This window comes from Cladosporium halotolerans (genome assembly GCF_011745625.1).
Source record: "Cladosporium halotolerans strain TM138-S3 chromosome Unknown Sca3, whole genome shotgun sequence".
Lineage (NCBI taxonomy): Eukaryota > Fungi > Ascomycota > Dothideomycetes > Cladosporiales > Cladosporiaceae > Cladosporium > Cladosporium halotolerans.
The window spans coordinates 734,662-759,760 of record NW_027191454.1 but is presented as its reverse complement, the minus strand read 5'-3'; the positions used below and the strand labels follow the sequence as shown (position 1 = coordinate 759,760).

At 53.0% G+C, this 25,099-nt stretch overlaps 12 protein-coding genes across 12 annotated transcripts; 5 read left to right on the top strand and 7 right to left on the bottom strand.

Annotated features, from left to right (window-relative positions):
- Positions 1-377: 377 nt before the first annotated feature.
- Positions 378-1,976, top strand: WHR41_01251 (uncharacterized protein). The gene is made up of 2 exons (XM_069369857.1): positions 378-841; positions 893-1,976. Exons 1-2 carry the CDS (start codon positions 696-698, stop codon positions 1,908-1,910), a joined length of 1,164 nt encoding a protein of 387 aa, XP_069232969.1. The 5' UTR covers positions 378-695; the 3' UTR covers positions 1,911-1,976.
- Positions 1,977-2,106: 130 nt separating this feature from the next.
- cyp1 (Peptidyl-prolyl cis-trans isomerase-like 1) lies at positions 2,107-2,595 on the bottom strand (the record flags this gene model as incomplete). The annotated part of the gene is made up of 1 exon (XM_069369856.1): positions 2,107-2,595. The coding sequence occupies one exon, from the start codon at positions 2,593-2,595 to the stop codon at positions 2,107-2,109; it is 489 nt and encodes a 162-aa protein (XP_069232968.1).
- Positions 2,596-3,224: 629 nt separating this feature from the next.
- On the top strand, positions 3,225-4,436 carry WHR41_01249 (uncharacterized protein; the record flags this gene model as incomplete). The annotated part of the gene is made up of 1 exon (XM_069369855.1): positions 3,225-4,436. One exon carries the CDS (start codon positions 3,225-3,227, stop codon positions 4,434-4,436), a length of 1,212 nt encoding a protein of 403 aa, XP_069233228.1.
- A 372-nt stretch (positions 4,437-4,808) lies between these two features.
- WHR41_01248 (uncharacterized protein) lies at positions 4,809-7,639 on the bottom strand (the record flags this gene model as incomplete). Its single annotated transcript, XM_069369854.1, has 3 exons — positions 7,014-7,639; positions 6,479-6,965; positions 4,809-6,272 (listed from the first exon to the last, which is right to left on the bottom strand). The coding sequence occupies exons 1-3, from the start codon at positions 7,430-7,432 to the stop codon at positions 4,809-4,811; spliced, it is 2,370 nt and encodes a 789-aa protein (XP_069233229.1). The 5' UTR covers positions 7,433-7,639.
- Positions 7,640-8,200: 561 nt separating this feature from the next.
- Positions 8,201-9,870, bottom strand: WHR41_01247 (uncharacterized protein; the record flags this gene model as incomplete). Its single annotated transcript, XM_069369853.1, has 2 exons — positions 8,201-8,843; positions 8,894-9,870. The coding sequence occupies 2 exons, from the start codon at positions 9,868-9,870 to the stop codon at positions 8,201-8,203; spliced, it is 1,620 nt and encodes a 539-aa protein (XP_069233220.1).
- Positions 9,871-11,068: 1,198 nt separating this feature from the next.
- WHR41_01246 (uncharacterized protein) lies at positions 11,069-13,418 on the bottom strand (the record flags this gene model as incomplete). The annotated part of the gene is made up of 3 exons (XM_069369852.1): positions 12,735-13,418; positions 11,902-12,683; positions 11,069-11,847 (listed from the first exon to the last, which is right to left on the bottom strand). The coding sequence occupies exons 1-3, from the start codon at positions 13,193-13,195 to the stop codon at positions 11,069-11,071; spliced, it is 2,022 nt and encodes a 673-aa protein (XP_069233221.1). The 5' UTR covers positions 13,196-13,418.
- Positions 13,419-13,805: 387 nt separating this feature from the next.
- WHR41_01245 (uncharacterized protein) lies at positions 13,806-14,985 on the top strand. The gene is made up of 3 exons (XM_069369851.1): positions 13,806-13,965; positions 14,017-14,572; positions 14,629-14,985. Exons 1-3 carry the CDS (start codon positions 13,903-13,905, stop codon positions 14,763-14,765), a joined length of 756 nt encoding a protein of 251 aa, XP_069233222.1. The 5' UTR covers positions 13,806-13,902; the 3' UTR covers positions 14,766-14,985.
- A 469-nt stretch (positions 14,986-15,454) lies between these two features.
- WHR41_01244 (uncharacterized protein) lies at positions 15,455-17,152 on the top strand (the record flags this gene model as incomplete). Its single annotated transcript, XM_069369850.1, has 1 exon — positions 15,455-17,152. One exon carries the CDS (start codon positions 15,455-15,457, stop codon positions 17,150-17,152), a length of 1,698 nt encoding a protein of 565 aa, XP_069233223.1.
- A 417-nt stretch (positions 17,153-17,569) lies between these two features.
- On the bottom strand, positions 17,570-19,993 carry WHR41_01243 (uncharacterized protein; the record flags this gene model as incomplete). Its single annotated transcript, XM_069369849.1, has 5 exons — positions 17,570-17,982; positions 18,037-18,683; positions 18,753-19,044; positions 19,138-19,928; positions 19,980-19,993. The coding sequence occupies 5 exons, from the start codon at positions 19,991-19,993 to the stop codon at positions 17,615-17,617; spliced, it is 2,112 nt and encodes a 703-aa protein (XP_069233224.1). The 3' UTR covers positions 17,570-17,614.
- A 1,283-nt stretch (positions 19,994-21,276) lies between these two features.
- Positions 21,277-21,820, bottom strand: WHR41_01242 (uncharacterized protein; the record flags this gene model as incomplete). Its single annotated transcript, XM_069369848.1, has 2 exons — positions 21,637-21,820; positions 21,277-21,583 (listed from the first exon to the last, which is right to left on the bottom strand). Exons 1-2 carry the CDS (start codon positions 21,723-21,725, stop codon positions 21,277-21,279), a joined length of 396 nt encoding a protein of 131 aa, XP_069233225.1. The 5' UTR covers positions 21,726-21,820.
- A 136-nt stretch (positions 21,821-21,956) lies between these two features.
- Positions 21,957-23,227, top strand: WHR41_01241 (uncharacterized protein). Its single transcript, XM_069369847.1, has 3 exons — positions 21,957-22,449; positions 22,533-22,937; positions 23,002-23,227. Exons 1-3 carry the CDS (start codon positions 22,263-22,265, stop codon positions 23,076-23,078), a joined length of 669 nt encoding a protein of 222 aa, XP_069233226.1. The 5' UTR covers positions 21,957-22,262; the 3' UTR covers positions 23,079-23,227.
- Positions 23,228-23,283: 56 nt separating this feature from the next.
- On the bottom strand, positions 23,284-24,740 carry tif34 (Eukaryotic translation initiation factor 3 subunit I). Its single transcript, XM_069369846.1, has 2 exons — positions 24,511-24,740; positions 23,284-24,443 (listed from the first exon to the last, which is right to left on the bottom strand). Exons 1-2 carry the CDS (start codon positions 24,558-24,560, stop codon positions 23,471-23,473), a joined length of 1,023 nt encoding a protein of 340 aa, XP_069233227.1. The 5' UTR covers positions 24,561-24,740; the 3' UTR covers positions 23,284-23,470.
- Positions 24,741-25,099: the final 359 nt, after the last annotated feature.

Genomic DNA, 25,099 nt, shown 5'->3' with positions numbered 1-25,099 from the left:
ACTACCTAGACCGTCTGCTTTAACATCACGCTATCACTGGGTGCCTTAGAAGTTTGCACGGTATGCATTCATGAGCAAGATGACGGCAGCACCTTTTAGCCGTGGCTGCTACGAACCCCTCACGTGGCTTCTATCGGCCTGTCAGCATACAGCGTAGAAAGTGCCACTGTACCGTGCATGGCAAAGTACTCAGAAGTATAAGGCTAGGTCACAATACGGTATCGAGTTCAGTATTTGTTTGTACAAGTTTACTTGCGCGCAGGGCAATGTATATCAACGTCGGCTTCCACAAACCCAGATCCTGATCGAGCTTTGGCCCACGAGCCGCAAAAGAGCCGATACATCAAGCCTACCAAGATACCGACCACCACATCTCAAATACTGTACAATCCAGCTTTAGCGAGCGGACGTAGTCAGACTCCGGCAATAGTGCCTATAGGTTCGACAGCATCCTTCTCCCCGCAAATGCCATGGGACGTTGGCTTGTCTGCGACGCCAGTCAGAGGTTCCCCGCTGCGTTCCGCAGCTTGCCCCGCCTTGATGTCAACAGTGGGCGAGAGTGGACGCAATGGGCTAAGGGAATTTATAAGTGTCCGCAAAGACGTCAGCGTTGTTTTGAAAAGCAAGTCGCAAGATTAATCGAACTGAGGGACATTTGCTGAACGTCGAAAAACTGTTCGAAGGAAGTAACCATCATGGCCACGCAAACGAAAATGAAGGCACTCCACTATGACGGACCGTTCAAGGTCTCTGTCAAGGAGATCGACCTACCTAAGATCCAGCACCCGGACGATGTGATTATCAAGGTTACGACGGCTTGTATTTGCGGCTCCGACTTGCAGTAAGTATGATGGTGGCCGATGTCAGGCGCACGACCGCTAAATCGAACCAGCATGTACCAAGGCCGCACGGCGGCGGAGAATGGCCTTGTGTTTGGTCATGAGAACATGGGCATCGTCACCGAAACTGGAAGCGGAGTGACTCTTCTGAAGAAGGGCGATAGAATTGTCCTGCCGTTCAATGTCGCCGATGGCCGCTGCAGGAACTGCGAGGAGGGAAGGACAGCATTCTGTACCGGTGTCAACCCAGGCTTTGCCGGAGGCGCGTACGGTTATGTTGCGATGGGCCCGTACCAGGGCGGACAAGCTCAGTATTTGAGAGTACCGTTTGCCGATTTCAATGCGCTGATCTTGCCGCCGGGCACTGAGCACGAGGCGGATTTTGCTCTGCTGGCAGACATCTTCCCGACTGGCTGGCACGGCTTGGAGCTCAGCGGCTTCAAGCCTGGCGAAAGTGTGGCGGTCTTTGGTGCCGGTCCCGTGGGACTCATGGCAGCGTATTCTGCAACTCTGCGCGGCGCTTCCAACGTATTTGTCGTTGACCAGGTCAAGGAGCGCCTAGATGCCGCCAAGAAGATCGGATGCATTCCCATCAACTTCACGCAAGGCAACCCAGTGGATCAAATTATTGAGAAGAACGGAGGAATGGTTGACCGCGCAGTCGATGCTGTTGGTTACCAGGCGGTCGACAAGAGCGGAAAGACCGAGCAGCCTAATGTGGTTCTGGACCAGCTGATCCACGTCACTCGTCCGACAGGAGGCCTTGGAATTCCTGGACTCTATGTGCCATCTGATCCCGGCGCGCCAGATGCACAATCGGGCAAGGGCCAGATCCTCATCAGCTTCGGCAAGTTGTTCGAGAAAGGTCTGAAGCTTGGTACGGGGCAGTGCAACGTGAAAGCGTACAATCGTTACTTGCGAGATCTCATTGTCAGTGGAAGAGCCAAGCCGTCTTTTGTCGTGTCGCACGAGGTTGGCATCGATGAGGCACCGGATGCCTACGACAAGTTCGATCGCCGCGTGGACGGCTACACGAAAGTTCTACTGCACCCCAACGGACCATTGTCGTGAGACATCGAGCGCTCCGAAGTACTGTAGTTTAGTCAGAATGCAAGCCCATCTTTAGGTTCGGTTGAAGTGGCGTACAATGTCTTAAACGCATGTATGCGATCATTCCGGGTGTGCCCGCCTTCGCGCCTCTCTGATGGTCCGTTCTTGCTGTGGTCATTCCGTTCATTTGGTGGTATCATTGAAGTCCATGATTTCCTCATAGGTCATCCTCGCCTTGGAGAACCCTTGCGCTCACAATCCGCACTTCCTCAGTCGGCCGATCTTCTGCGCCCACCTTAACCAAGCCCATCCTCTGAACAATCTTCATCCCGCTCTTAACACGACCGAATATGGTGTGCTTCCCATCAAGCCAAGGCGTCGGAGCCAGCGTAATGAAGAACTGGCTGCCGTTGGTGTTGGGACCACTGTTCGCCATGCTCAGAATGCCGGCACCCGTGTGCTTGAGATCGGAGCGGATCTCGTCCTCAAACTTGTCGCCGTAGATAGAAGAGCCTCCGCGTCCAGTACCAGTAGGATCACCGCCTTGGATCATGAAGTCAGAGATAATGCGGTGGAAGATCGTGCCGTTGTAATAGTTGCGCGAGGCGAGGGTCGAGAAGTTCTGGCATGTCTTCGGCGCGTGGGAGTTGTAGAGCTCGACAACAATCGAGCCCATAGAGGTTTCCAGCAGGACATTCTGCGCCATTTTGCGGAGTGCGGATTGTCAAAGGTGTGTTATGGGGTAGGTAGAACAGCCCCTCCAAATCATCACGGTTTGGCCATCGAGGTCGCGAAAGCTCGCGCTTGCTTGGCGTGTGTTTTGCTGACGCTGCATCGACCGCTTGGATAGGGAATCCGGAACCTTTTTCACTTGAAACATTGACACAAATTATGAATGCAATCATGGACTAAAGCGAATCGTCTCACGCTGCTGGTCATTTATGATTCTGCGTACCAAGTCCGTCCATTTTCTCTCTGCGCTCGCTTTCCCTACTTTACAGGCGCAGTTTCCAAAGCATATATGACTCTCCGGCCATTATTTGACCACGCATCGATCGGCCTTTGAAAGCTTGACCAGACAGTGGCTGTCTTGACTCATTATTAATCGCAAAGAGGTAGGTGTACGTGTTCGCCTCTTCGATCTCTTCGAAATAGAATTCTGTAATGCGATGAGTGCGAGATGAGTCAAGAGTGTCAGCACCGAAAAGATCAGCACCGCATCGCCGTCCCTCTTATCATCATTCAACAGGTCACGTTCTACTTCTTCCTACTTTTGCTTAGACTTGATTAGGTTGCAAATTAGTGAGCGACTCCGTGGGTTGCGACGTCCGAACGATGTCGGATCAAACTTTGGGAAAAGACTCGACCCCTCATTCCAAACCTCTTGAACTCGATGGTCGCACTCTTGAGGGTGGTGGTCAGCTTCTGCGTCTAGCAATCGGAATCTCTGCATTGACGAACACTCCAATCAGAATCAACAACATACGCGGCAATCGCTCCGCCGGTGGCGGGCTCAAAGCGCAACATCTCGCATGCGTGAAATGGCTCGCATTCGCGAGTAACGCCATCGTCTCTGGCGCTGAAAAGGGCAGCAAGACGCTGGAATTCCAGCCTGGCTCAGTTGGTAGCGCCTCCCCTGCGTACAGCTTGATAGAACCCAAGCAGGGTCGGGGTTCTTTCTGGGAATGCAAACTGGACATCAAGAGTGCCGGGAGCACTGGCTTAGCTCTGCAAGCAATACTTCCATTCATACTTTTCATGCCCCCTCGACATCAGGATGGCTCAATCAGCAATCTTCCAGTCCGATTGACTATTTCTGGCGGCACGAACGTGTCCGGCTCCCCATCATATGAATACATTGAACAAGTCCTCCTTTCCACGTTATCCCGGATCGGTATTCTAGGTGTCAGTGCTCAACTGAACAAACGAGGCTGGAGCCATGGTGGTTCAAGTATAGGCAGCTTCACTCTTGAGATACCGGCTAGGAAGACGGTCAGCCTTCCAGCATTCGAGCTTTACCCAGAAGATCTCATATCTCGTCCGGCTTTTCCAGCACGCATTGACGCAACATTCATTGGACCGGCAGCCACCCATGCTCATATGAGGGATACCCTATTGTCGACAATCAACTCGTACTTTGAACTCGACTTTTCCGACGACAACGGTAATTTGTCGCTCACCTGCGAAGACAGTGAACACGAAAAGCGCTACTATCTTCTCCTCGTTGCCACAGTTCCATCTGCAACGGCACGATCGGCAATTCCTAGCTCTTACAAGTTGGCCAGGGATTGGTTGTACGATCGCCGAGTCAGGGTACCAGAGCTCGCAACGACGGAGCTTGCGGACTGCGTGAGCCGTGATTTACACGCTGAGTGGTCAAGTGGAGCATATGTTGATGAGCACATGCGAGATCAGTTGGTAGTATTTCAAGCCCTGGCGGAAGAGGGAAGCAGAACGTTCGGAGGTCTTGCCGGGGACGGCAACCTACGCGACCCAAGTTTACATACTCAAACAGCGGAGTGGGTGTGTAAATTGCTTCTTGGTTGAACAAGAACAGCGGTCTGGCCGGCGAGAGATAATCGTCTCGCTAATTTAGCGGAATATATGCGGTTTGCTATCTGGTGAGCTTCGCCTAGGTTGATTTCCGTGCGAGAAGCATGCGCCACGGGAGAATAAATGAGAGCAGGATGTCTATACTTCAATTCCAAATTAGCATGCTACCATCAGCCAGACGCTGTTCAAATCTGGTGCAGATATGAGAAGCCAGGGTGCCACAAACTTTACCGAGCTTGTTGCATATTGGCGTGCTTGCTACCGAGAATACTGTGGGATAGTTAGACATCAATCCACTCATGATATATCGTCTTGTGAAGGGGAGAAATTGCGACGAACAGCCTCGTTGCATGTACGAACAGCATATCACACTGATGCCACATCATGAGCCATCTCTTGCTCGAGTTGAGCCAATCTCTGTGCTTTCTCGACACTTGTATCAATCACAGGTATGGCTTCAGGATGGAAGCGGCGTGCGAATTCTCTCCCGAGATGTGCTTTGTCCTTGTCCAGGAATAACTCAGTTCGCCAATCACGAGGCTCGCCCAGATCAAGCTCCAGACCTTCGTGGCAAAGCCCCAGCATACACATCCTTCGAATGTCGAGCCTATCATTTGACCAAACAGGAGTCGTTGTGATCCACTGCCCGTCTGCAAAGCATTTGTGGGCTTGCCCAAAGGCAGACTCGACATGGACAGCATACGTAAGAGACTCAGGTGGTTTGTTGTAAACAGATAATGTGCTCGCCGGGGGTGTGGACGAAGCGCGTTGTCTAGTTGGCTTCCCGAGTCGTTCGCTTCGTTTTCTGCTCCGCACACCCATTCTAAATGCGAAGCCGTGATCATCTTGCCCGCCCGAAAAAAGATCGAAGTAAATCGCTTTCAAGTCTGTCGCCTCGTAGAAAGGCCTTTCGGTCTCAGGGTCATGCTGTAGGATGCAGGTTGCAGGCACAGTGCTGACCGTCCTCACAAGCTCCCAGAAATCCATCGAGACTCCTAACTCCCCGGGGCTCCAGGAAATCTGATTCGGAACCACTGAATCCTCAATCCACGAGCCAGGAGGCAGGCGGTGCTCCCAAACCTCCAGTGCCTGATGGTATTTGGCTCTAAGGACTAGTTCGGAATCGTTCAGCAGTGTGGTCTGGAAGCTATGCAAATGCAAACCATTTCGTGAATGTGTGTCCGGCATTGTGAGACGACTGAGAACCTTATTCTGAAGACGATTTTCGACCTGGACGTAGTCGTGGAGCGAAAGACCTGACTCGCGTATGATCCGGCCCCACCGTTTCACGGCACGAAAACAATCGAGATATTTCCATTCTCGCAGGCCCCTGAAGTTCGTCTGCATAACAATGCTGTCTAAGGGCGTGTGCTTTTGATTGCTCATCGCGTGAGGATTTGCGCCAATCTTCAGCAAATGCTCTATGAGTTTTGCGTAGCCTTCTAGTTGGGTTTCGTCGTGTGAGAAGTCTCTGATGTAATGGGTGAATGCCCAATATCCGAAATGTTCTGCAGCCCAGTGAAGAGCAGTCCTGCCATGGCAGTCTCTTTCTGTCGCAATTCGATCAAGATTACCGGGATGCAAAAAGTCCATGAATGCTGTAGCAGGCCAGCCTTCAGACTGCATAGCAAGTGTAAATCTCTCCTTGAAAGACCATCGCATAGGTGACATCGCCTGACTAGCCCACATGCTCCGTAAGGAAACCTCTGTCAGCATCATATTGGATTCAATACTTTCGAAGTCGCCGATGCATAGCCGCTTGCTCTGAGAAAACTCAGCTGTGAGACCGTAGCGGCCGAAAAACAGGTCGTAAAGCACATTCATCTCTTCCTGTAGAGATTGAAGGTGGACACCTACTCCTCTCCCTCTTGACTGTGCAACGAATGCACCAACTGCTTCCCGGATGATATTTTCATCTCGAAAATGAGAGCTACTTTGAAGCAGAAACTCACAAAGCTGCAAGTGGCCGCCACTAGCTGCTACCTTTGCGCGCGTCAATGATGTTGATGCAGAGCGGCAATAAAGGATTTACAAACCTCAAGCAGACCCTCGGTTTGCCCGTATCCTGATGCAAGATCTCGTATACCCAAGTCTCCGTTCTCCAGAAGTGTACGGACAGCCGGTACCTTGCCGGATCTTACCACGTCAAAGACGAAGTCATCTCCCGAGCGTATGCTGATAGCATGAAGTCGGAAGTCCCAGCCAGATGTTGACTTGGAAACACCGAACTCCCACACACTTTCGGTGAACCAGTTGGGCAGAGCGATGCGTAACTCGTCTCTCCGGTGACGACCGGCGTGCTTGCGCGAAATGACCGTTTTGGCGGGTTTAACAGCCGCTGGAGTGGCCTGCGGTGTTGACCTCGATGGATCGACTCCTCCATGCATGCGAGCGAGGATTGCAGCGTTCCCTGCCGTGACACTGTGTTCAAGACTCTGCATTCGCATGTCGTACGAGGACAGCGCAATGCTGTGGGCGCTGGCCGTAGCGGCGTGCTTCATTGCCTCGCCCACATTCCAGGAGCTGAAAGATCTTAGACATGAATATTCGCGTGCACAGTTTGAGACTCACTGGCAATAGCTCATGTATGCAAAAGACATAGAAGTCTTTGCGTGTTCCATGTCGCTCAGGAGCTTCCTGATTTCCGGCTCCTTGAAGGCCATGTACACTCGTCCTTTCATTCTAGATTGCTGAAGAACACGCTCAATCTTGCTCACTGCTTGCTGGATCTTAGCTACCATGCGTGAGCAAGTCTCGACACATCGCGCTAGAAGCTTATTCTTGTCGACTATGTCCTGTTGCTGGTGTTGTTCAAGTTGTCGAAGGGACAACGACATGGTCTCGAGGTCGAAGCACAGCTGGGCTACAGTTTCAGGTGCATTTTTACTCGCATCGTAGAAGCTTTTGAGCTTTTGCACGCTCTCGATGAGCTCGATCGACAGAGAAAGCAAGCCGGCGCCGCTGGCGACAGCTCCAAAGATCTCCGCCATGTGGAAGTCGCATACCGCGTGGAAAACAAGTACAAAGGTGAGAGGGATTGAGATCGAGCGCAAGGTCTCAGCTGCGCGAGGCTGAAGCGCGGCTCAGCCTGCAGATGCATGCTGCACGTTGCCTAATCGCTATATCAGGAGCACAGGCTGTGTACTCTGATTGCTGTTCGCAGGATACCCCGGAGCTCAACATCAGGCGAGCTCTGGTTGCGAACATGTATATCAGCTTAGTTGTTAGGAAGTTTTCCAGATGGATGCGTGGCGGAATGATATGAGGCGGCAGCTTGCATTCGGGCTAGTAGTCTGGGCAACCCATGACAAATTGATTGCAGTATAGAAGGCTTTGCCCAAATAGGCAGGTCAGGTGTGCTGATCGGTCTCGTCGGTGTCGCAACTTCAGACTTTGTGAGCTATCATTTTTTTGGTCTCCTGTCCGTTCGCGACGTCAGTTTACAGATGCCGCGACCCTGAAAACCCTGCGATTCAGGATAGTGCCACCAGATGCTCCACGGCACTAAGGCACGATCGGCCCCACTGTCTGAGCTAAACTTCGGCATACCGAGATACGGCACCCTATTCTTGTTGCTCTTTGGCGATGGAGACCGGATCGTCTGGAGTCACACTCCGTCCGCTGAGCCGCGCACGGCATGACACGAGTCGTGCAATCGACAATTCAGTCGATCACGGGTGAGAAGCGCGGCATTTTGAGAAAATGGCTCAAGCATTTGTTGAACTTCCATGTATCAATAGCAATGATGGAGTTTTTCTCTATTCGTCGCAGGCCACTCTTTCCTTTGCGCCACCATCTCGCTGCTGCCTCCTCTGTCTGATGCTCAGCACACTGGGTATCTTTACCCCAAGAGCACACAGAACCAATCCAAGACCGGCAGAAACAGCGGCGTAGATGAACGATGCCCTATACCCCAAAACCATGGATCGGCGATCGTCTTCATCATAAGCGGCCGCGCCACGGTGCGCATCGATCATCCAGTTCTTCCCGCTGACTTTCGTCATGATAATTTGACCAATAGGCAGGCTGAATGCGAACGCAAGTCCAAGGAAGATCGAGCACATGGCGCCGCACAAGCCTTGCAGTCCTGGCGGCTGGACTGCTGTTAGGTAAACGATGGAGATCGTGAAAGTCAAGTTGATGCCTATTGTGGCGCAAAGGATCGATGGGAAAGCGTTTGCCCAGTAGCTCAGCGGCAAGGATGAGACTGCGAGGATCACGGGCGCAGTTATCCAGGTACAGCCTGTGAAGAGGAGTAGTATCTTCATGTGAACGATTTGCAGAAGAGGGCCCAGTATGACGCAGCAGACAAGTCCAGCAATTGCCATCGGGAGATACCAGATGGCGAGAGCGACCTGATTGCGGGAGAGGTTCGACGTGTTTGCCAGTGGGTTTTGGAAGCTAAAATGTCAATACCGTATTATCTTACGTCTTCGGTCAGGGGCACTCACTAATCGACCGTGTAATAGAGCCACACACCGAAGCAAGCGTAGAAGCACATACATGCCAAAGACAGCCAGACCACACTCCATGATTTGAAGAAGCTTAGTGGAACCAACGGTGATTTGGCTAGCTTCCATTCCACTATGGAAGCAGCGACGAGGCATGCCACTCCCGAAACGAGCGGACCGAGCACAATAGCAGTAGCGAAGCCATCGGTATCACTATGCTCGTTCGCATACGGCTCGGCAGCTAGAGCGTAACATAAGAGCAACAACCCGCTGACCATGAAGAAGGATCCAATCCAATCCATCTTGATGTTGTGATTTCGAACGGCAGTCAGCGATTTTGGGATGGTCATCCAGGCAACGAACCCAGTGAGAGCCGAAAGAATCGCACCGATGAAGAAGTAGTAGTCAGACAAGTGGGAACCAAGGGCTCCAGCCACTATGAAACCTCCAAAAAATCCAAGTGGAGCCCAGCCAGAATAAATGCTGATGATGACGGTCTTTCGTCTTCCAGGAACGTAGAGTCTTCCCATGATTGCGAACGTCGAAGGCATGAATGCGGCGAGTGCAAGACCCTGCATTGCCCTGGCACAATTGAGGACGGTGATCGAGGTAGTGCATCCCGGTATTAATGTCCAGATGGTCAGCCAGGCTAGACCAAATAGGAAGAACCAGTAGCCTCCAAACATATCAGAAAGGCGCGCAAAGATGAGAAGCATTGCACTCATCACCAGCGAAAGTAATGATGCTGGCCAGAGTACACTGGTGTCTTGATTCGCAAAATCTGGGTTGCGCTGTGAAAGTAGAGGCAACTGAAGTGCAAATCCTGAAATGAGATATTCTGCAAGAAACTGGGTCATGCAAAGAGCAAAACAGAAGCCGACCTCTGTCCAGATGCTGTTGAAGCGGTATGCCTGCTGAAGTGCCTTAGGATCAGGCTCGTCCGAGGTCTCAGTTGAGAGAACGCGTTCTTTCGCCATTCTGTCCATACGCTACGAAAATGAAGTAGAAAAGACACAATAATGATGTGATATAGTAAAAGGTAGGAGATACGTCGAAAGAAAAGATGCTTCACCGCCTTCAAAAGAGCCCATACTTAGGTAAATAGGGCCTGACCACTCCTCAAGGCCAAGACGAAGAACAGTTAGCCTGAGGTCCACCCAAGCTGGAAAAGACCCTCGACCATCAAGAGGCATGGCCGACACCTCCTTCTCGAAAGGAGGGTCTACGGCAGCGACTATGGGTGCATGGCAGACCCACACCTGCGCCGTGGTTATTAGCGTGAGATAAACTCAGACATTGCGGCAGACGGCCGAAACTCTCGAGCCGATGTGGATGACGGGAATGCCGAGTGTGTTCTCGAGGATCATGCCATCGTTGGGATCACTGACGATTTTTCAGTCCAGCTGGTATTCTCATCGTTGGAATCTGATCCATTCGATCGAAAGGTGTGTGAAAGTCAGGTCGGAGCGCGAACCATTGTGAGCTCAAATAATGAGAGCAACCCGGTTCAGTAACAGGATCCCCTCAGTCGCTTAGCACCCATGAGCCAGCCGATTCCAGGGTGCCTACATCCCAAGTTACCGCTTTCCAAATGAGAATGATTGGAGCGGAAGCGATAGTTGGCTCGATCCTTTGAGCGGCAGTTCATACGCCATCTTGAAAACTTGGAAGGTAGTCAAGGCTTGATGGTTGGCTTTGCTGCTCTGTTGGTTTGATAGCTCGGTTGCGGAGGTCTCGCAAGCTAGCAAGGGGTGTCTTTCGCAGCCTGTAAAGGTAGGGAAACGAAAAGCGTAAATCAATGGTAAGAGTGGATCTAGGGCTGGCGTGTGCGAGTGGATACATGAGGCAGCAGAGATGCAGGAATCCGAGACCTTCGAGCGCCGTGCCGACCGATCTGCAGCCGAGCCGAGTCGGCTTGTCGAAAGCGCCGATGCTATCACACGTCGCCTTAGATCGCTTGTACAAACAGTGCCTCAAAGGTCAAAGGGTATTACGTATCTCCAAGTGTGGAGATTGCAGAGGCCGTTGAGTAGATCAGATAACCGCGATGCTGTTTGCTAACATTGTCCACATCTCACCGAAAGCCAAAGCAATGATAACAAAAGAGATGAGATAAATTTAATCATCTTGTCAATTCCCACCAACTCATGCAACGTAGGTGAATCGTATTCAAGGTCACACTTGATCACTTTTCAGCACCACTGCGCTGCCTTCGCTGCCAATCCAGAGCTCTAGCAGCAGAGATATCGATGGGCTACCAGGCCTTCCTTTCGATTGCGGAATGGCTGCAAATTCCTTATTCGCGGACAAAGGGTTCCTTGTCCGTCGCAGCTTTCTCGAAATATATGCTTGCTCCTGGGATTCTTCACATCCATCATGGACGAGATCCGGGCTCCTGGCTCGCTTGCATGGTATCGCCGTCGTTGCTGTTTCCAATTTATCTGATTTTCCGCGAGCAACCCCTTCCTTCTCAATTGGTACGACATAGTGATGTTCTATTTGAGATGGTATTGATATGTCTCGAAGAGAGGGTGGAGCTTTGCTGATAGGATTTGAATCGGAAGAAACGGGCACATCCGAGAGTGGGTTAGAGACAATGTCGGAGTCGCGGAATGGAGAGTCTGTATGATCCTGGAACATCCGGTATTGCGCAATGGGTAATGATTGGCTTGTGGTAATCGTAAATCCGGTTGATATCTGGACCGGAGACCCACGCCGATTCGATCCTATCGAGACAGGGTGAGAGGAACGCAAGTCATTCATGAGCATGCTCGCTCTGTCAGAGGAGCCCAAACTCCACTGGCTAGCTTCTTGCTGGCACGAGGGCATGGGCGGTGGCTGCGGATAGAGTCGGTCTATGGATTTTGACATCACACCCGTACCCGGGGACACCTGCTGATTGGGGTCTTGCATGACGGATCCAATGAAATCAGTTGTGGCTTTTCCTCGCGTTACTGCATGGTTTATTAGCCCAAAGCACATACAAGACCGACTGGCTTTTGACTTACTACGAGAGTTTGATGGAAGTGTAGCCTCACGGCGCCCGTGGCCTACCGCTGGGTTCGTCGGGTGCTGTTGCATATGCATTAGCTGTTGCATTTGCTGCAGCTCTTGCATACGCTGTTGCTGTTGCTGTTCGGCAGCCTGCTGCAATGTTCCTCTCCTCCCATCATGTTGCGAATTATGGCTTTTGTTCGCTACGAGATCCATGCGGTCAGCTTGTGACATCATCTTCGGTGGTTGCAATGTACAGAGACAAAAGTTTCCCGAGCCTGCTGGAGGATGTACTCCCTGCGGTACGATGATGCGTGCGCATATCATGCATTGGAACCCCAGAGGTAATGAAGTAAACCGGTGCACCAATCTATTGTAAGAAGCATGAACGTGGAATCCGACAGTCGTGTCTCGCCCCTGCCATGCGTCCAATGCACATTGTATGGAGCTGGCGAGTTCCTGGACCGCGTTCATGCATTCGTTCAAGACGGTGCTGACTGGGTCATGTAAGTCCAATAACGTTGCTGCCGTTTGATATTGCGTCGGTTGCACAATTGCCTCTGAAATCAGGCTCACTGGACGAGTCGAGGGAGCCGAAATGACAGAAGGCGAAGGGACAGCATGAGCAGATATTGACGGAACGGTGAGGACCAGACTCGAATCAGTTGGGCGAGCAGGAGGTGTCGAGATTGCAGCAATCGTGTCAATCAAGGCCTTGTTCGAATCCGAAAGAGTCTTGTTGGTCACAACAAGGGATTGGAGGTTGGCCTCCAAAGCACGCAATTCGTCTTTCGTACTGCAAAAGCATCAATGTCGGATACGGAAAGCAATCTGGGGAAACACATACGCTGCTCTTCGACCTTCCACGATCTGAAGTACTGAGAGCATCAGAAGAAGCACGCCCTTGTAGTGCTTGAGAATCCGCTGCAGCTCCTCCAGGCGGCGGCTGTCCAGTGGCCAACGGACTCTCGCTAGCACTGGCAATCTATGCTTCCCACCCTCAACTTTGCCCTCATAGATCTTTACCGCATCTTGAATTTCGTGAAAGATATCTCGGCATCCTGAAGAGACCGCGTGGGTATCCTCGTAAAGTTTGGGCGTGTGTAGAGCCTTCGTCTCCGGGTCCTTTAATAACTGGCCGACGCCATCGAGACAATTAGCGGTTGCGCCCACGAGGCCGACAATGACCTCAAGATCCTTATTGGCACAGCGTATTTTCTTTGCGCATCGCCAGAGCGTGCTGCTGACTTCCGCACCGAAGCCTGCGACTTGCAAGACACCCGCTGCGATGCCGAAAGCTTCAGCCATTGGCTATGTTCTTCCCTAAAGACACTGCAAAACAATGTAGTGCTCTTCCTGTCGAGGCAAGATTGTCTGAAGAGTCGACAGCTCCGAGCAGGCGAGGTGGTGCAAAAGCTCAAACATGCTGCGCCCACTCAGCTCAGCCTCACTCGCCCTACCTGTTCGCTTGCAGCGTTTTGGCATGCCGAGTCACCTTGTGCTTCGGAAATCCTCATCAAGACGCAAAAGTGGGTTTGTACAGAGCGAGGGTTTTGGTCCTATTCAGCGAACATGCACAACATGTTGGTCCTCGCTGCTGTTGAGTAGCCATTGCAAGCATTCGCCTACGATCGATGCTTCCACACCTTAGCAGTCGGCTTTGGTGGCTGCAGCTTGCATAGAACTCCACGCGACGCAGCAGCGAATTGATGATTCAGGCAAGAACGATTTGTCCTACTGCTGAATGATTGTGTTTATTCGCCGCCGTCTCGTTCCTTTCGGGTAGACAGATCAAGTTCTATATTTGGACAATAAGATGAGAGGACGTGAAAAGGAGGGTCCGTCTTCAACTTGGCAGCGTCGCGTCACATGCCGACGATCCGCCTTGTGCACAGCCCGAGCCAACCTACTGTACCTTAATACTCCAGCCCTACCGCGACCTTCACACTTCCAACCACTACATTCGGGACCGCTTGCGATTTGTAGTGTTCCGGCTGCCAATCGCTTCGTTCATCATGTCGCCTCTTGAAGAAATGCACACCGCCATGGTGAACCGGTCCATCCGTACCATCAAGGCCGTATGTCTTGCCCGCCCGATTGCAAGTGTTACTAGCTAAAACGGCGCTTAGGAACTCGAATACCTCACCGACGCCGCCATCATCTCCCCACAGACACTCTCAGATCTCCTTCAGCGTCTGCCGCAGCAGACCGCCCTCCATGCGCCTCTTTCTGTCGGTGCCGTGCCTACGCCGGAGTCTCAGGCTGGCACTATTCAGCCCCCCACCTCCGCCATGAACAACATGAACCTCCAGAACAACGGCTACGGTGCCAATCGCGCGACGGACGAGAAGAAGGATAACAGCTATTATCAGCCCGCTGCTACGCCGCAACCTCCTCCTGCCTATGGTGCTCCTCCTGGACCTCCGCCGCAAGCGAACTACCCGCCTCTCGCCCAGGCAACTGCACTCTACCCCTACAACTCCACCGACGCCGGCGATCTTGCGCTGCAGCCGAACGACCACATTACTGTCACTGAATACATGAACGCCGAATGGTGGAAGGGCCGTTCTAGCCGCACCGGCCAAGAGGGTATCTTCCCTCGGTCGTACGTCAAGGTCATCGAGGAGAAGGCGCCGGCTAGCAGCACAACCAACAACTACGGCAACATGCCTCTCGAGGTTTCTGGTGAGTTCAAAAATGCACAAGCATGTTACCGGGTTTGATGGCTGACTTCACATCAGGTATGGGCAATGGCGAGGGCAAGGCTCCTAGCAAGTTTGAGGAGAACGGCAAGAAGTTCGGCAAGAAGTTGGGGAATGCCACCATCTTCGGTGCTGGTGCTACCATTGGTGGTAACCTTGTAAACAGCATTTTCTAGGGTTGCGGTCAGCGTTGCTGCAAGGCGTTAGGGGAATGGGACACTTTGGGAATATTTCAACGGCCAGCAATCAGTGATGCCACCATTGACAAAGTGTATCAAATCTTTGATTGCGCCTCGCTCGAGGGCGTCAATACCTGCACTCAAAGAAACTATCAGTCACATGTTAGCTAAGAGCATTACAGATGTCAAGTGACACTCAACAACGGTTTTAGCGGCATGTGGTCCTTCACATTGATAGCATGAGTTGGGTCTCAAGTATTTGCCGACAATAGCCTGACCTCTCGCGAACAATGGTGGCGCTTGGCCTATTCACTGGCTGTGCCAACCCCCTGCGCAAACATATTCACATACATGTTTGCCAAGCCGGCGCAATCTAATTCACGCCTGCAGAAGTTACCGCGAGCATTGTAAGATTGAGATACCACCAATCCATCGTATGGACACACCTGCTCTTCGAAACATCGAGACTTACCCATCGCAAGTGTGGAAACTCCATCACAGTCACAATGGCGGAAGACCTGGGATCCAACCAGAAGGATGCCTCTAAAGAGTCGTCGAGAACACCCTCGTCGTTTGGAGAGGTTCACCGCTCTGCTATACATAATTCGAGGCGCTATTCAACACCACCTTCACTGCCCTCGCGAAACCAGAAAAATACTCGACGATCGTGGCTACTCGGGTACAACATGGATCGTGCCTCTCGCCCTCGCTCCACGGTATACAGCGGCGACTACAGCACTAGCCAGACCCACACTCTCACCAACAGTAGAAGCTTACACGGCTTCGAAGACATCCCACTCGAGGACATAGTGCCTTCGCAGCAACAGCCACCGACGGCTCGCCCCAACATCCGCGACTCGATCAACCGCTTCTCGAACCGCATCTCTCTGACTCCGAGCGAGATTCCATACCCGAGTTTTTTTGCACCCAACGATTACGACGATGAACCTCACAAGGCCGAGAAGATCCTTGGCCTTCGCCCTGCAAACCCGCCACCTGTTCCCCCGAAACCAGCTCAAATTAGCCCTTCCGACACTGGATCGACCGGCTCTCTTCCTCAGGTCAATAAGACTTTGCCGCCTCGTCCTGTTGCACCACTCAATGGTCGTATTGCGTGGCTGCATGCTCTCACTGCGGTTTTGGTCGTTGGAAACTGCTGGGGAGTTAGCAATGCATTTGGCCTCTTCCAGGCCTACTACACCCGTTACTATATCCCAGGAACCCCACCTTCCACTGTGGCTTGGATCGGTAGCACGCAACTGGCCCTGGTCTTTGGATTGGGTGTGCCCGTCGGCAGGCTAGTCGATATCGGCTTCTTCAAGTCCATGTTCCACGGCGGAACCTTCTTGATGCTGCTAGGCTTGTTCACGAGCAGTGTCTGCGAAGAGTTCTGGAGCTTGTGGCTCACGCAGGGTCTCATCACGGGCCTAGGTATGGGCATGGTGTTCTGCTCTGGCATCCTTGCGCTGATGAGCTGGTTCGATGAGCGCAAAATGGGCGTCGCCATGGGCTTGGGAGCCGCTGGAAGCTGCATCGGAGGGATTGCCTACGTGCTGTTGGCACGGCACTTCTTAGTCGAGAAAGGCTTTGCAACAACCATGCGCATCATTGGCGCCGTGGCGACAGGAACGATGATTCCCCCGAACTTGGTGTACCGCATGCGCGACCAGCCACACCTCCGACCTCAACACAAAGCCAAACCATCCAGGTCTCTCAACTGGCGCACATTCGCTTCTCCAGCCTACCTCTTCGCCGCAGCCGGAATGTTCCTGACCTTCCTCGGCGTTTACTTCGGTTTCGTCTACATGGTCTCCTTCGCCTCCGAAGTCCTGCACCTGTCCGACACCGCATCAACCAACCTGCTAGTCTACATGCTGGCCGCAAACCTACCAGGCCGGTTCGTGCCCGCCTTGATATCCGACAAGTGTATCGGCCCCCTCAATACCATCATCCCCGCCGCCTTCCTCTCCAGCGCCGTCGTCTGGCTCTGGACCGCGAGTAGCGGCCATCCAAACCAAGCGAGCTTGACCGTCGTGGCATGCTTTTACGGCTTCGTGAGCGCCGGCGTGCAGGTGCTGTACGCGCCGACAGTGTACACCTTCTGCTTGGAACCCGGGACAGGAGCTGCAGATGGCGAACAAGCGCAATTGGCTACGGACAAGATGGGCGTGAAAGCTGGTGGGATCTTTTCTTGCATTGGGATTGCTTGCTTGATCGGCACGCCTATTGGCGGCGCGCTGATTACCTGGAGGATCGAGGAGCATGGAACGGACCAGCCTTACCTGGGAGCTCAGGCGTTTGCTGGGGCGTGTTTGCTGGTGGGTGGGCTTTTTCTGCTGATGAGTCGAGTTGCGAAGGTTGGGTGGGCGGCTAAGAGGGCTTAGATCAGGTGCACCGTGGAATTGACGGTCGATACACTCTGACGGAGAGCAATGGTTGCATGGTGGGTTTCGAGGATTTGCTTGTTTGATGGCATCACTCTCATCGGATGCGGGAAAGCGTGGCTGCAGGGTCATCGGGTTTCTAATTGAGCTTTTTAGTTCTTGAACCTCGGATGCGAGAAAACAAGTATTGATCTAGCCTCAATACTTGATTGAAATCATGACACGAAGAAGCATCACCCAACGGAGGAAGACTGCCAAAACGGAGTCCAGTAGATTATCGCTTAACTTAGGGCATCTTCAATCAAGATGCTGAAGCAGCAATACATTCAATTGATTATCGGACTAATGAGACTGAAACAACAAGGATATCGTTCTCCTGGCTTCCCTCCACAGACTGTTCCTGTAGCGACCGCTTACTCGCCTTAGACAAAGGTCATCCTAACTGCCTTTGACATTGATTTGTTAGACTTTCACCTCCCCATCATCCCCGTCATCCCTCAGCGCAACCTGAACTTTCTCCGTCCTCTCGATGAAGACGTCGTTGTCGAAGTGATACAGCTGCGGCTCCGGCTCGCCTTTGCGTTGTAGGATCCAGCGACGGAACCACCATGGGAACTGCTTCCTGCTCTGGAAAGCAGCATGAGTGCGCATTGGGACTCCGAAGACATAGTCCAGCTCTTCAAGCGTACGCTGCTTGGTCTCAGGCATAAAGAAGAAGATCAAGAAGAAAGCGGTGACATTGAGGCCAGCGTAGAAGCCAAAGACGCCGGTGCCCGTGAATGCTGCGAGCATGCGGGGGAGAGAGATGGAGAGGACGGCGGCCCAGAAGTCTGCCATAATCTGTTAGGCTTGAACGAATGTAAGCAAGACAACAGGAGACTCACTGTTTGTAGCCACTGCCCAGGCCATGCCGACTTCTCTGTGGCTCAGTGGAAAGCATTCAGCACTGTATGTGAAGGGCACCGGTCCCTCACCAGGGCTGTAGAAGGCTGCAAAGATGAACACGAACAATGCCACAAGGGCCACACGCGCTCTGCTTGATTCATCGATCAGGAGGCAAAACCCGGCAACTAGCAAACTCCAAGCCATGTTGGGGAAAGTGAACAGCAGTAAGCCTCTTCGTCCGAACTTGTCGATGGTCCAAACGGCCGGCCAAGCGAACGCGAAGTTCGTGAGGCCAAAGCCCCAGGATAGCAGAAGTGAGTCTCGCTCGTTGAATCCAGCACTGCTGAAGATGGTGGCACTGTAGAAGGCGATGATATTGATTCCGCACATCTGTTGAGCGATCATGACGATGCCCGAAGCCTGAGTGGCTCTGCGGTTTCGCGGAATCGTGAATATCTGAATGAAGCGTGAGAAGAAGTTGTCGCTCTTTGCTAGGCCGGCCTCTTCGACCATGCGTTGCTCTTGATCCAGTTGAGCTTGGATGTAGTAAACGTCTCTTGCGGCCTGGAGTGGTGTGTTGCGCAGTCGGAGAAGAGACTTGTAAGCCTTGTATGGCTGCTTTTTCTTGAGATACCATCGTGGAGATCTATTCAATCGGTCAGCTCTGAGGCCTGAAATCCAAGAGTGAAGTGTGCATTTGAAAGTGAGTACTGACTCAGGGCAGAAGTAGATCCCCAGAACCAAGGGGATCGCTGGAATGAAGGCAGAACCAAGCTGCAATCTCCATGCAATGTCGCCTACTTCGAAAACTGCGAGGTTAGCACTGGTTCCGAGTAGGATACCGAATGCCGTCCACATTTGCCAAGACATAACGAGGCCTCCGCGGATAATCTGGTGAGATGTGTGGTCAGTGTTTGATATTATGAGTATATCTTGTGTGGTGATTATGGTGAGGTGTGATTGACGTGAGGATAAAGTGCTGTTCTTGGCAACCAATGCTGTCCCGGCTGGGTAATTCCAGTGAAGGGATCAATAACACTTACTAGACGCTTGTCAGTGGCGTGAAGCATGATAGATACTTTACGTTCGTTGAAGCTTACCTGTAGGGGCATTCTCAGCGGAGAAGACTGGCACTGTGACCTCCTTGAGACCCATGCCAATGCCCAGCATAACACGGCAAGCAACCAACTCTCCCCAGTGTTGAGTACAAGCAGACCCGATGGGCGCGAGCAGAGAGAATATAGCGGCAATAAAGATAGTCCCTCTTCGACCAAGATAGTGGTTTATCGGGTCGCTGAGCCAACCGGCGAAAAACGCGATGGTAATGTAGGGCGAGGCATTGACAAACCCGACGATCCAAGCATTCTTCTGGCAGAGTTGCCCATTCGGGTCGTCACCACAGTGCGGCGGTGTGTCGCCGATGCCGAATTCGACGGGGAAAGACAGATTGGCACCGTTGCTGCCTGTCTGATCCCAGCCTTGGATAGCAGCTGCGATTGAGTTGAGAACGATTGTCATGTACAGAGCCCATGGGTGCCTCCAACGATGTGTAACCTCTTTGCGAAGAGCATCACGATCCGGTTCGTCCAGCTCGGGAATGTTCTCGAAATCAGATGGGTTTTGGGCTACCAAGGCGCCCTTGCGCAGAAGAGGCACCTCTGTGTCGGCATTGAAGCCGTACTTGATGGCAAATAGGTCGACTTCTGCCATCAATTGATCCTTTGGGATGCCGACTAAAGGGTTCTTGATTTCGCCCGTCACATTCTCGGTCATTGCGACCACACTCTGCTTTCGCCAGTCCTGGGTTTGGGCGCCGCCTACGACATCGTTACCACCGTACCCAGCGTCTTTCTCGATTTCAGGCTGCTTCGTGAGGCCAGCGACATCTTCACTGTCGGATCGTCAGCCGAAAGAAGGAATTTAATCTTTTAATTCAACATACGCTGGCGATGCCATGCTGTCAACGAATACTTTGCTTTAATTTTCTGCCGTATGGACTTGTCATGCGTCAGAGCCCAGGAGTCATGCAATGACAGAGAAAGCACCGAGGCCGCCCATATTATATGTATGCGGGGGCCAGCTCATGCAAATAAGACGAGGGCCACCATGGTACGGTACTCGTGAGCACCAAGCTGCAGGGAGCGCGGAAAGCTGACATGGACGGGCATGCAACTGAGAATGCGAGGGTCGCGGTGTGTGACAGCAGTGCTAAGGCATGCATACAAGTATGTGTGGCGTTTCTTAAAACGGCCAAGTCCAAACAATCATGTAGGTCGGAGCTCACGCGTTGGTTACACAGCGCAAATGAATGCGGGGTGCCGGCGCCAGCCTTGAGGTCCTGGGGTACAAGCATTCATGGCGAGTCGCCTGCCAGACGCTTCTGCACGCTTGAGTTCTTCCAAGTGACGGTTCCTCGCATGGACTCGCGGGATGTTATTCGCTCTCATGGCCTGCTTTGTGCCAAGTATCGGGCAATTTAGATTAATCGTGTGTCCCATGCTTCGATGAGCGATGTCTAGGTGCCAGACAAAGTATGCATCACGAGGTGCAAGAATCCGGTGAGTCCGGCTGGCGGCATCAATAAGCTGCAGGGAGTGGCGCATATTTTCGAGGCTACACACCATTCAGAGAAGCCTGAGGCGCTGCCAGCTCACAGCAGGCCTTTTCCAGGCATGGCAAGTGGACGGCACGACTAGGCAGTGCTGATACAAGCGATCGGGCTCCCCGAGAATACCGAGAGCTATCGCTGTCCCCGTGATCGTCCACAGTTCTTTCACTATAGTACGTTTCACGTCGCTACTTCGAAGCCGTATCATGCAGCGCCACAATGTGGGGTGCGTTGGTCATCTGTCAAGCGCAGTAGCGAAGGATGTGTAAACCCTCGCCATAGAGAACTCGAACAATCTGAGAATGGCGAATTCCGGTATTTTCCCGTCTAGGAGCGTTGGGACTCCAGAACCCATCCCTGGTCCTGGACTGAGCTCTTTCTCGTACGGCCTTCAACAAATCTTTGATAATGATGTTTGCTTTCTCCCCTCACTTCGTCTCCAGCCATTCTTAATGTCTCAAAGAAATACATCCTCGGCTTCGATTCGAACTTAGCTAGACCAGAAAACGATAAGGATGACAGGCATGAAGAGTGGACGTAGAGGGAGCCAGCGTTGGTCTGGAGTGTTCCCCTCGATGTTCTAAAATGGCCAGATGAGGTTGCAGTCGCAGTTGCAGTTGCAGAATTGTGATCAGGCGGATTGCAAATCTTTCACAGCCGTTTCGTACTCGTCCAGCTTGATCGCCCCAGCAGACCAAACCGTGATTGCGTCAACGGTGCAAGCCATTTGCTTGGGCGCATTATGCATAGTTGGAAAGTTCGACTTTTTTCGAGTGTATCCAACAACGTTAATCCAAGCGCCTACCTGGGTCAATTGAATGTTCAAAGCAGACAGAATATGGTCCACGTTGACATGCACGACATCGGAGCTTGCGGTGGTGGCGGGAAAGCGATCCCTCAACACAAGCACAGCCGACTCGTTGTTGTATGTCTCAACGCTGTTGAAGCGTCAGATTCCGTAGTCGAGATGACGGTACAGTCAGAAACCTACCATCCGAGAAATCTAACCTTGGTACCTACCGCGACAGTGGGCAATTGTGATAGGAGCAGCAGGTGGCTAGCCGCCGGAGCGCTATCCATTGGCACGTGCGGTCCGGTCGCTATTGTGATCACAAGTATGTGTTGCTCAGAATCTTTGAATTTGTTGATGCATTTCCCAGCCGCCAGCTCTGTGATGAAGTGAAGAAGTGGAACAGCCAAACCTTCTTGTCGCAGGCAATAGGGCACAAAGGCGACGGCGGCGGCTGTTCCCGCAAGCCGTCGGCCGGCGCTCGAACGTCATGCGGGCGCGGGCGAGACTGATAGCCCACCTGCAACCCGCGAGGCACAACACACATCGCAGGCAGTAAAGACAACAGACACCCGTGCACGAACGACCTCATTCACTTATTAGGTAACCACCTGACCGCCAGCCTACAAAGCCTGGTAACGACCGCAGCGCTGCACACCGCAAACGACCAGCCGGCCGGTTAAGACTCAGAGCAGGAACGTGGGGGAGACTGCCTGTGCACGAACGACCTAAAGGAGCACACGACACAGTGCCTGGAGCGGCAACGAGCCGAGAGAGCCTTCTGTTCAAGTACAACTATCTTTAGCAATTCGTGAGCGACTTCAAACATGTCGGGCTGGGGTTTAGGCAGCCTATGGGGCGGCAACGCCGCGAAGAAAAAGGACAGCACGAAGAATGCCATTCTGGGCCTGCGGAGCACGCTTGACATGCTCTCCAAGCGGGAGAAGCACTTGCAGAACCAGATGGATGAGCAGGATGCGATAGCGAGGAAGAACGTCAACTCGAACAAGACCCGTAAGTCGGCCAGCCCTGGACTAGGGGACCCCATTTAGGAACCAAGAGCAAGAGCATATCCCGCTAACACAGTACTCAAACAGTCGCAAAAGCCGCCCTCCGCCGAAAAAAGGCCTTCGAGCACCAATTGGAGCAAACAGCCGCGCAGATGATGACCGTCGAGCGGGAGATCGGGTCGATCGAGTCCGCAAACATCAACAAGGAGACGCTGGATGCTATGAAGAATGCCAGCAAGGCGATGAAGACGATCCACGGCGGGCTCACGGTCGACCAGGTCGACCAGACGATGGAGGACCTGCGCGAGCAGCACGCGGTCGGCGAGGAGATCGCCGAGGCGCTGACGCAGGGCGCGCAGACGACGGGCGTCGACGAGGACGAGCTGGACGAGGAGCTGGCGGAGCTGCAGCAGGAGCAGCTCGACGAGCGCATGCTCAAGACGGGCAGCGTGCCGGTCAGCGATCAGATACAGAGGATGCCGAATGCGCCGAGTAAGTTGCTTCTGTGCTTGTCTGATGAGGGGCTACTGGATATAGTGCTAACGGTTGTCTGTAGCAAAGAACACTCCGAATGCAGAGGAGGACGACGAAGAGGCAGAGCTGCGGAAACTGCAGGCGGAGATGGCGATGTGAGGCCGGTGCATTCTTGGATTGGACGGGTGTTACAATTGGGTGGAGTTCTTTCTAAACGACGCGTCGATTCAGGCAATCTTTGCCAACATAACCCCTACGGAGCGAATTGCTGCCATTTCACGTTCATGGAATAAATCACTTTCTCCTCATGCCGAGATCGGTATCTCTTCATCTTCCCTCGATCAAAATCATGGTACTTGTAGAACACAGCAAAGATGATGCTCATGCTTCGTTCAAACATCTAATGCATACCTAACGTGGAATAATGACCGCCCATCCTCCGAGGGCTCCCCCTTTTTGGACTTTACATACGCCTCCAACGCCTCGCCAAGCACCAAGCTTGCATGCCCGATTTTTTTCGCTTCGCTTTATACCTTCCCTAATCTCGACACTTACATGCGCGACTGGGACGCGGCCTCGCGCTCGACCTCGAACTTGAAGTCGAAGTAGGGCGGGTCGAAATGGTGCACACGCACGTAACCGTCCTCACCGCCAGAGCAGTAGCACTTGCCAGTGGGGTCGACGGCGACGTAGTTGAGGGGACCGAAGTGGCCACGCACGCGACCAATCTCCTCTTCGAAGACCTTGTGGTAGAAGCGGGCCTCGAACTTACCCTGGCGGGCGGAGGTGGTGGTGACGTCCATGGCGGCCTGGCCACCGCCGAGGATAACGTAGCTCTGAGGGTCGGGGGTGATGGCGGCGGAGTTGAGGGGCGTGTCGGCGACGTAGGTCTTGAGGACCTCCATCGAGCGGGCGTCGTGCAGCTTGGCCTGCTTGTCCTTGCTGGCGGTGAGGAAGTAGGTGCGGTCGGCGCTCCACTGGAGATCGGTGACCTGCATGTCGGCGTCGTGGGAGAAGACGTTGGTGATGAGCTCGCCGGTCTTAGCGTCCCACTGGGAGACACTGCCGTCCTCGTGGCCGGAAACGATGTACTGGGAGAGGAAAGAGAAGCCTGCGACAGTGACACGGGGCAGCTCGTCGACGATGATGCGGAGGGTGGGCTCGTCGGGCTGCTCGGCCTCGGGGTTCGAGTCGATGTCGTAGACGACGATGTGGCTGAGCTGTCCGGTACGCTTCTCCGTCACACCCAAAAGCTGCTTGCCATCCTCCGAGAATTCCACGCGCTTGATCGAGGTCAAGTAGTCCCAAGTCTTCAGCAGCTTGCCGGTCTGCACCTCCCAAAGTCTCATGGTGTTGTCTGCGCCGCCGGTCGCGAGCAGGCGGGTGTGAGGGTCGACATCCACGGTCCAGAGGGCACCGACGTGGCCCTTGTAAGTACCGAACCGCTCGCCATTTGCGCTGTACCACGCGCAGACGGTGTGATCCTTGGAAACGGAGAAGATGAGATCGCCTTCCTTAGAGAACCTGCGGGTGTGATGTTAGCGGGTGCGGGCGCGGGCGCAGGGCTTTTCGCTTTTCGCAGAGCACTCACTTGACCTGGGTGAGCGCGCGCTCGTGGCCGGAAAGCAATATAGGTCTCATGTTGGCGGTGTGGATGTGATGCGGGTGCGGGCGCGGTAGGTGGTGTCTTCAACCGATAATATCTCTGGCTTTCGAAAGACACGCCAAGAGTTTTGTCACCCACGCAGTTTGAGCGCTTGAGCGAGGGTGAGTGACACCGCGGGGCCAAATCCGCTCTGGGCGGTATGACTGCAGCGTTCTCCAGGCAGTGCACCCCTTCGCTCGAATCACATGTTGGCTACTTTGGCAACCTGGACTGGCAGCCAATCTCGTCGCATTGAATATCACAGGATCCAAGATGAGTTGTGACTACTCATTTCGTGTGAATAATGGCCGTAGCAGAATTTTGGAGTCATCTCGCCCGAGGCTCATCGATCATTTCCTTGTAGCCTTCCATAAGGCGATGAGTGCGATCTGGGACGAGACGATCGACCAAAACACATTCGACGGTCTTGAACGAGCCCCTCTACATCAACATACACTGGGTGCATACCAAAGCAACTATAGCAGCATCTTGAAGTAGAAAAATCAAATGATGCTTTCGACGACAGGATCAGATT

Coding starts and splice junctions, on each gene's coding strand:
- tif34 (XM_069369846.1), bottom strand. CDS start 24,560: ATGAGACCTATATTGCTTTCCGGCCACGAGCGCGCGCTCACCCAGGTC. Junction 24,444..24,510: donor CGCGCGCTCACCCAGGTCAA/GTGAGTGCTCTG, acceptor TCACACCCGCAG/GTTCTCTAAGGAAGGCGATC.
- WHR41_01251 (XM_069369857.1), top strand. CDS start 696: ATGGCCACGCAAACGAAAATGAAGGCACTCCACTATGACGGACCGTTC. Junction 842..892: donor ATTTGCGGCTCCGACTTGCA/GTAAGTATGATG, acceptor AAATCGAACCAG/CATGTACCAAGGCCGCACGG.
- WHR41_01245 (XM_069369851.1), top strand. CDS start 13,903: ATGTCGCCTCTTGAAGAAATGCACACCGCCATGGTGAACCGGTCCATC. Junction 13,966..14,016: donor CCATCCGTACCATCAAGGCC/GTATGTCTTGCC, acceptor AACGGCGCTTAG/GAACTCGAATACCTCACCGA. Junction 14,573..14,628: donor CATGCCTCTCGAGGTTTCTG/GTGAGTTCAAAA, acceptor ACTTCACATCAG/GTATGGGCAATGGCGAGGGC.
- WHR41_01241 (XM_069369847.1), top strand. CDS start 22,263: ATGTCGGGCTGGGGTTTAGGCAGCCTATGGGGCGGCAACGCCGCGAAG. Junction 22,450..22,532: donor CGTCAACTCGAACAAGACCC/GTAAGTCGGCCA, acceptor GTACTCAAACAG/TCGCAAAAGCCGCCCTCCGC. Junction 22,938..23,001: donor GAGGATGCCGAATGCGCCGA/GTAAGTTGCTTC, acceptor GGTTGTCTGTAG/CAAAGAACACTCCGAATGCA.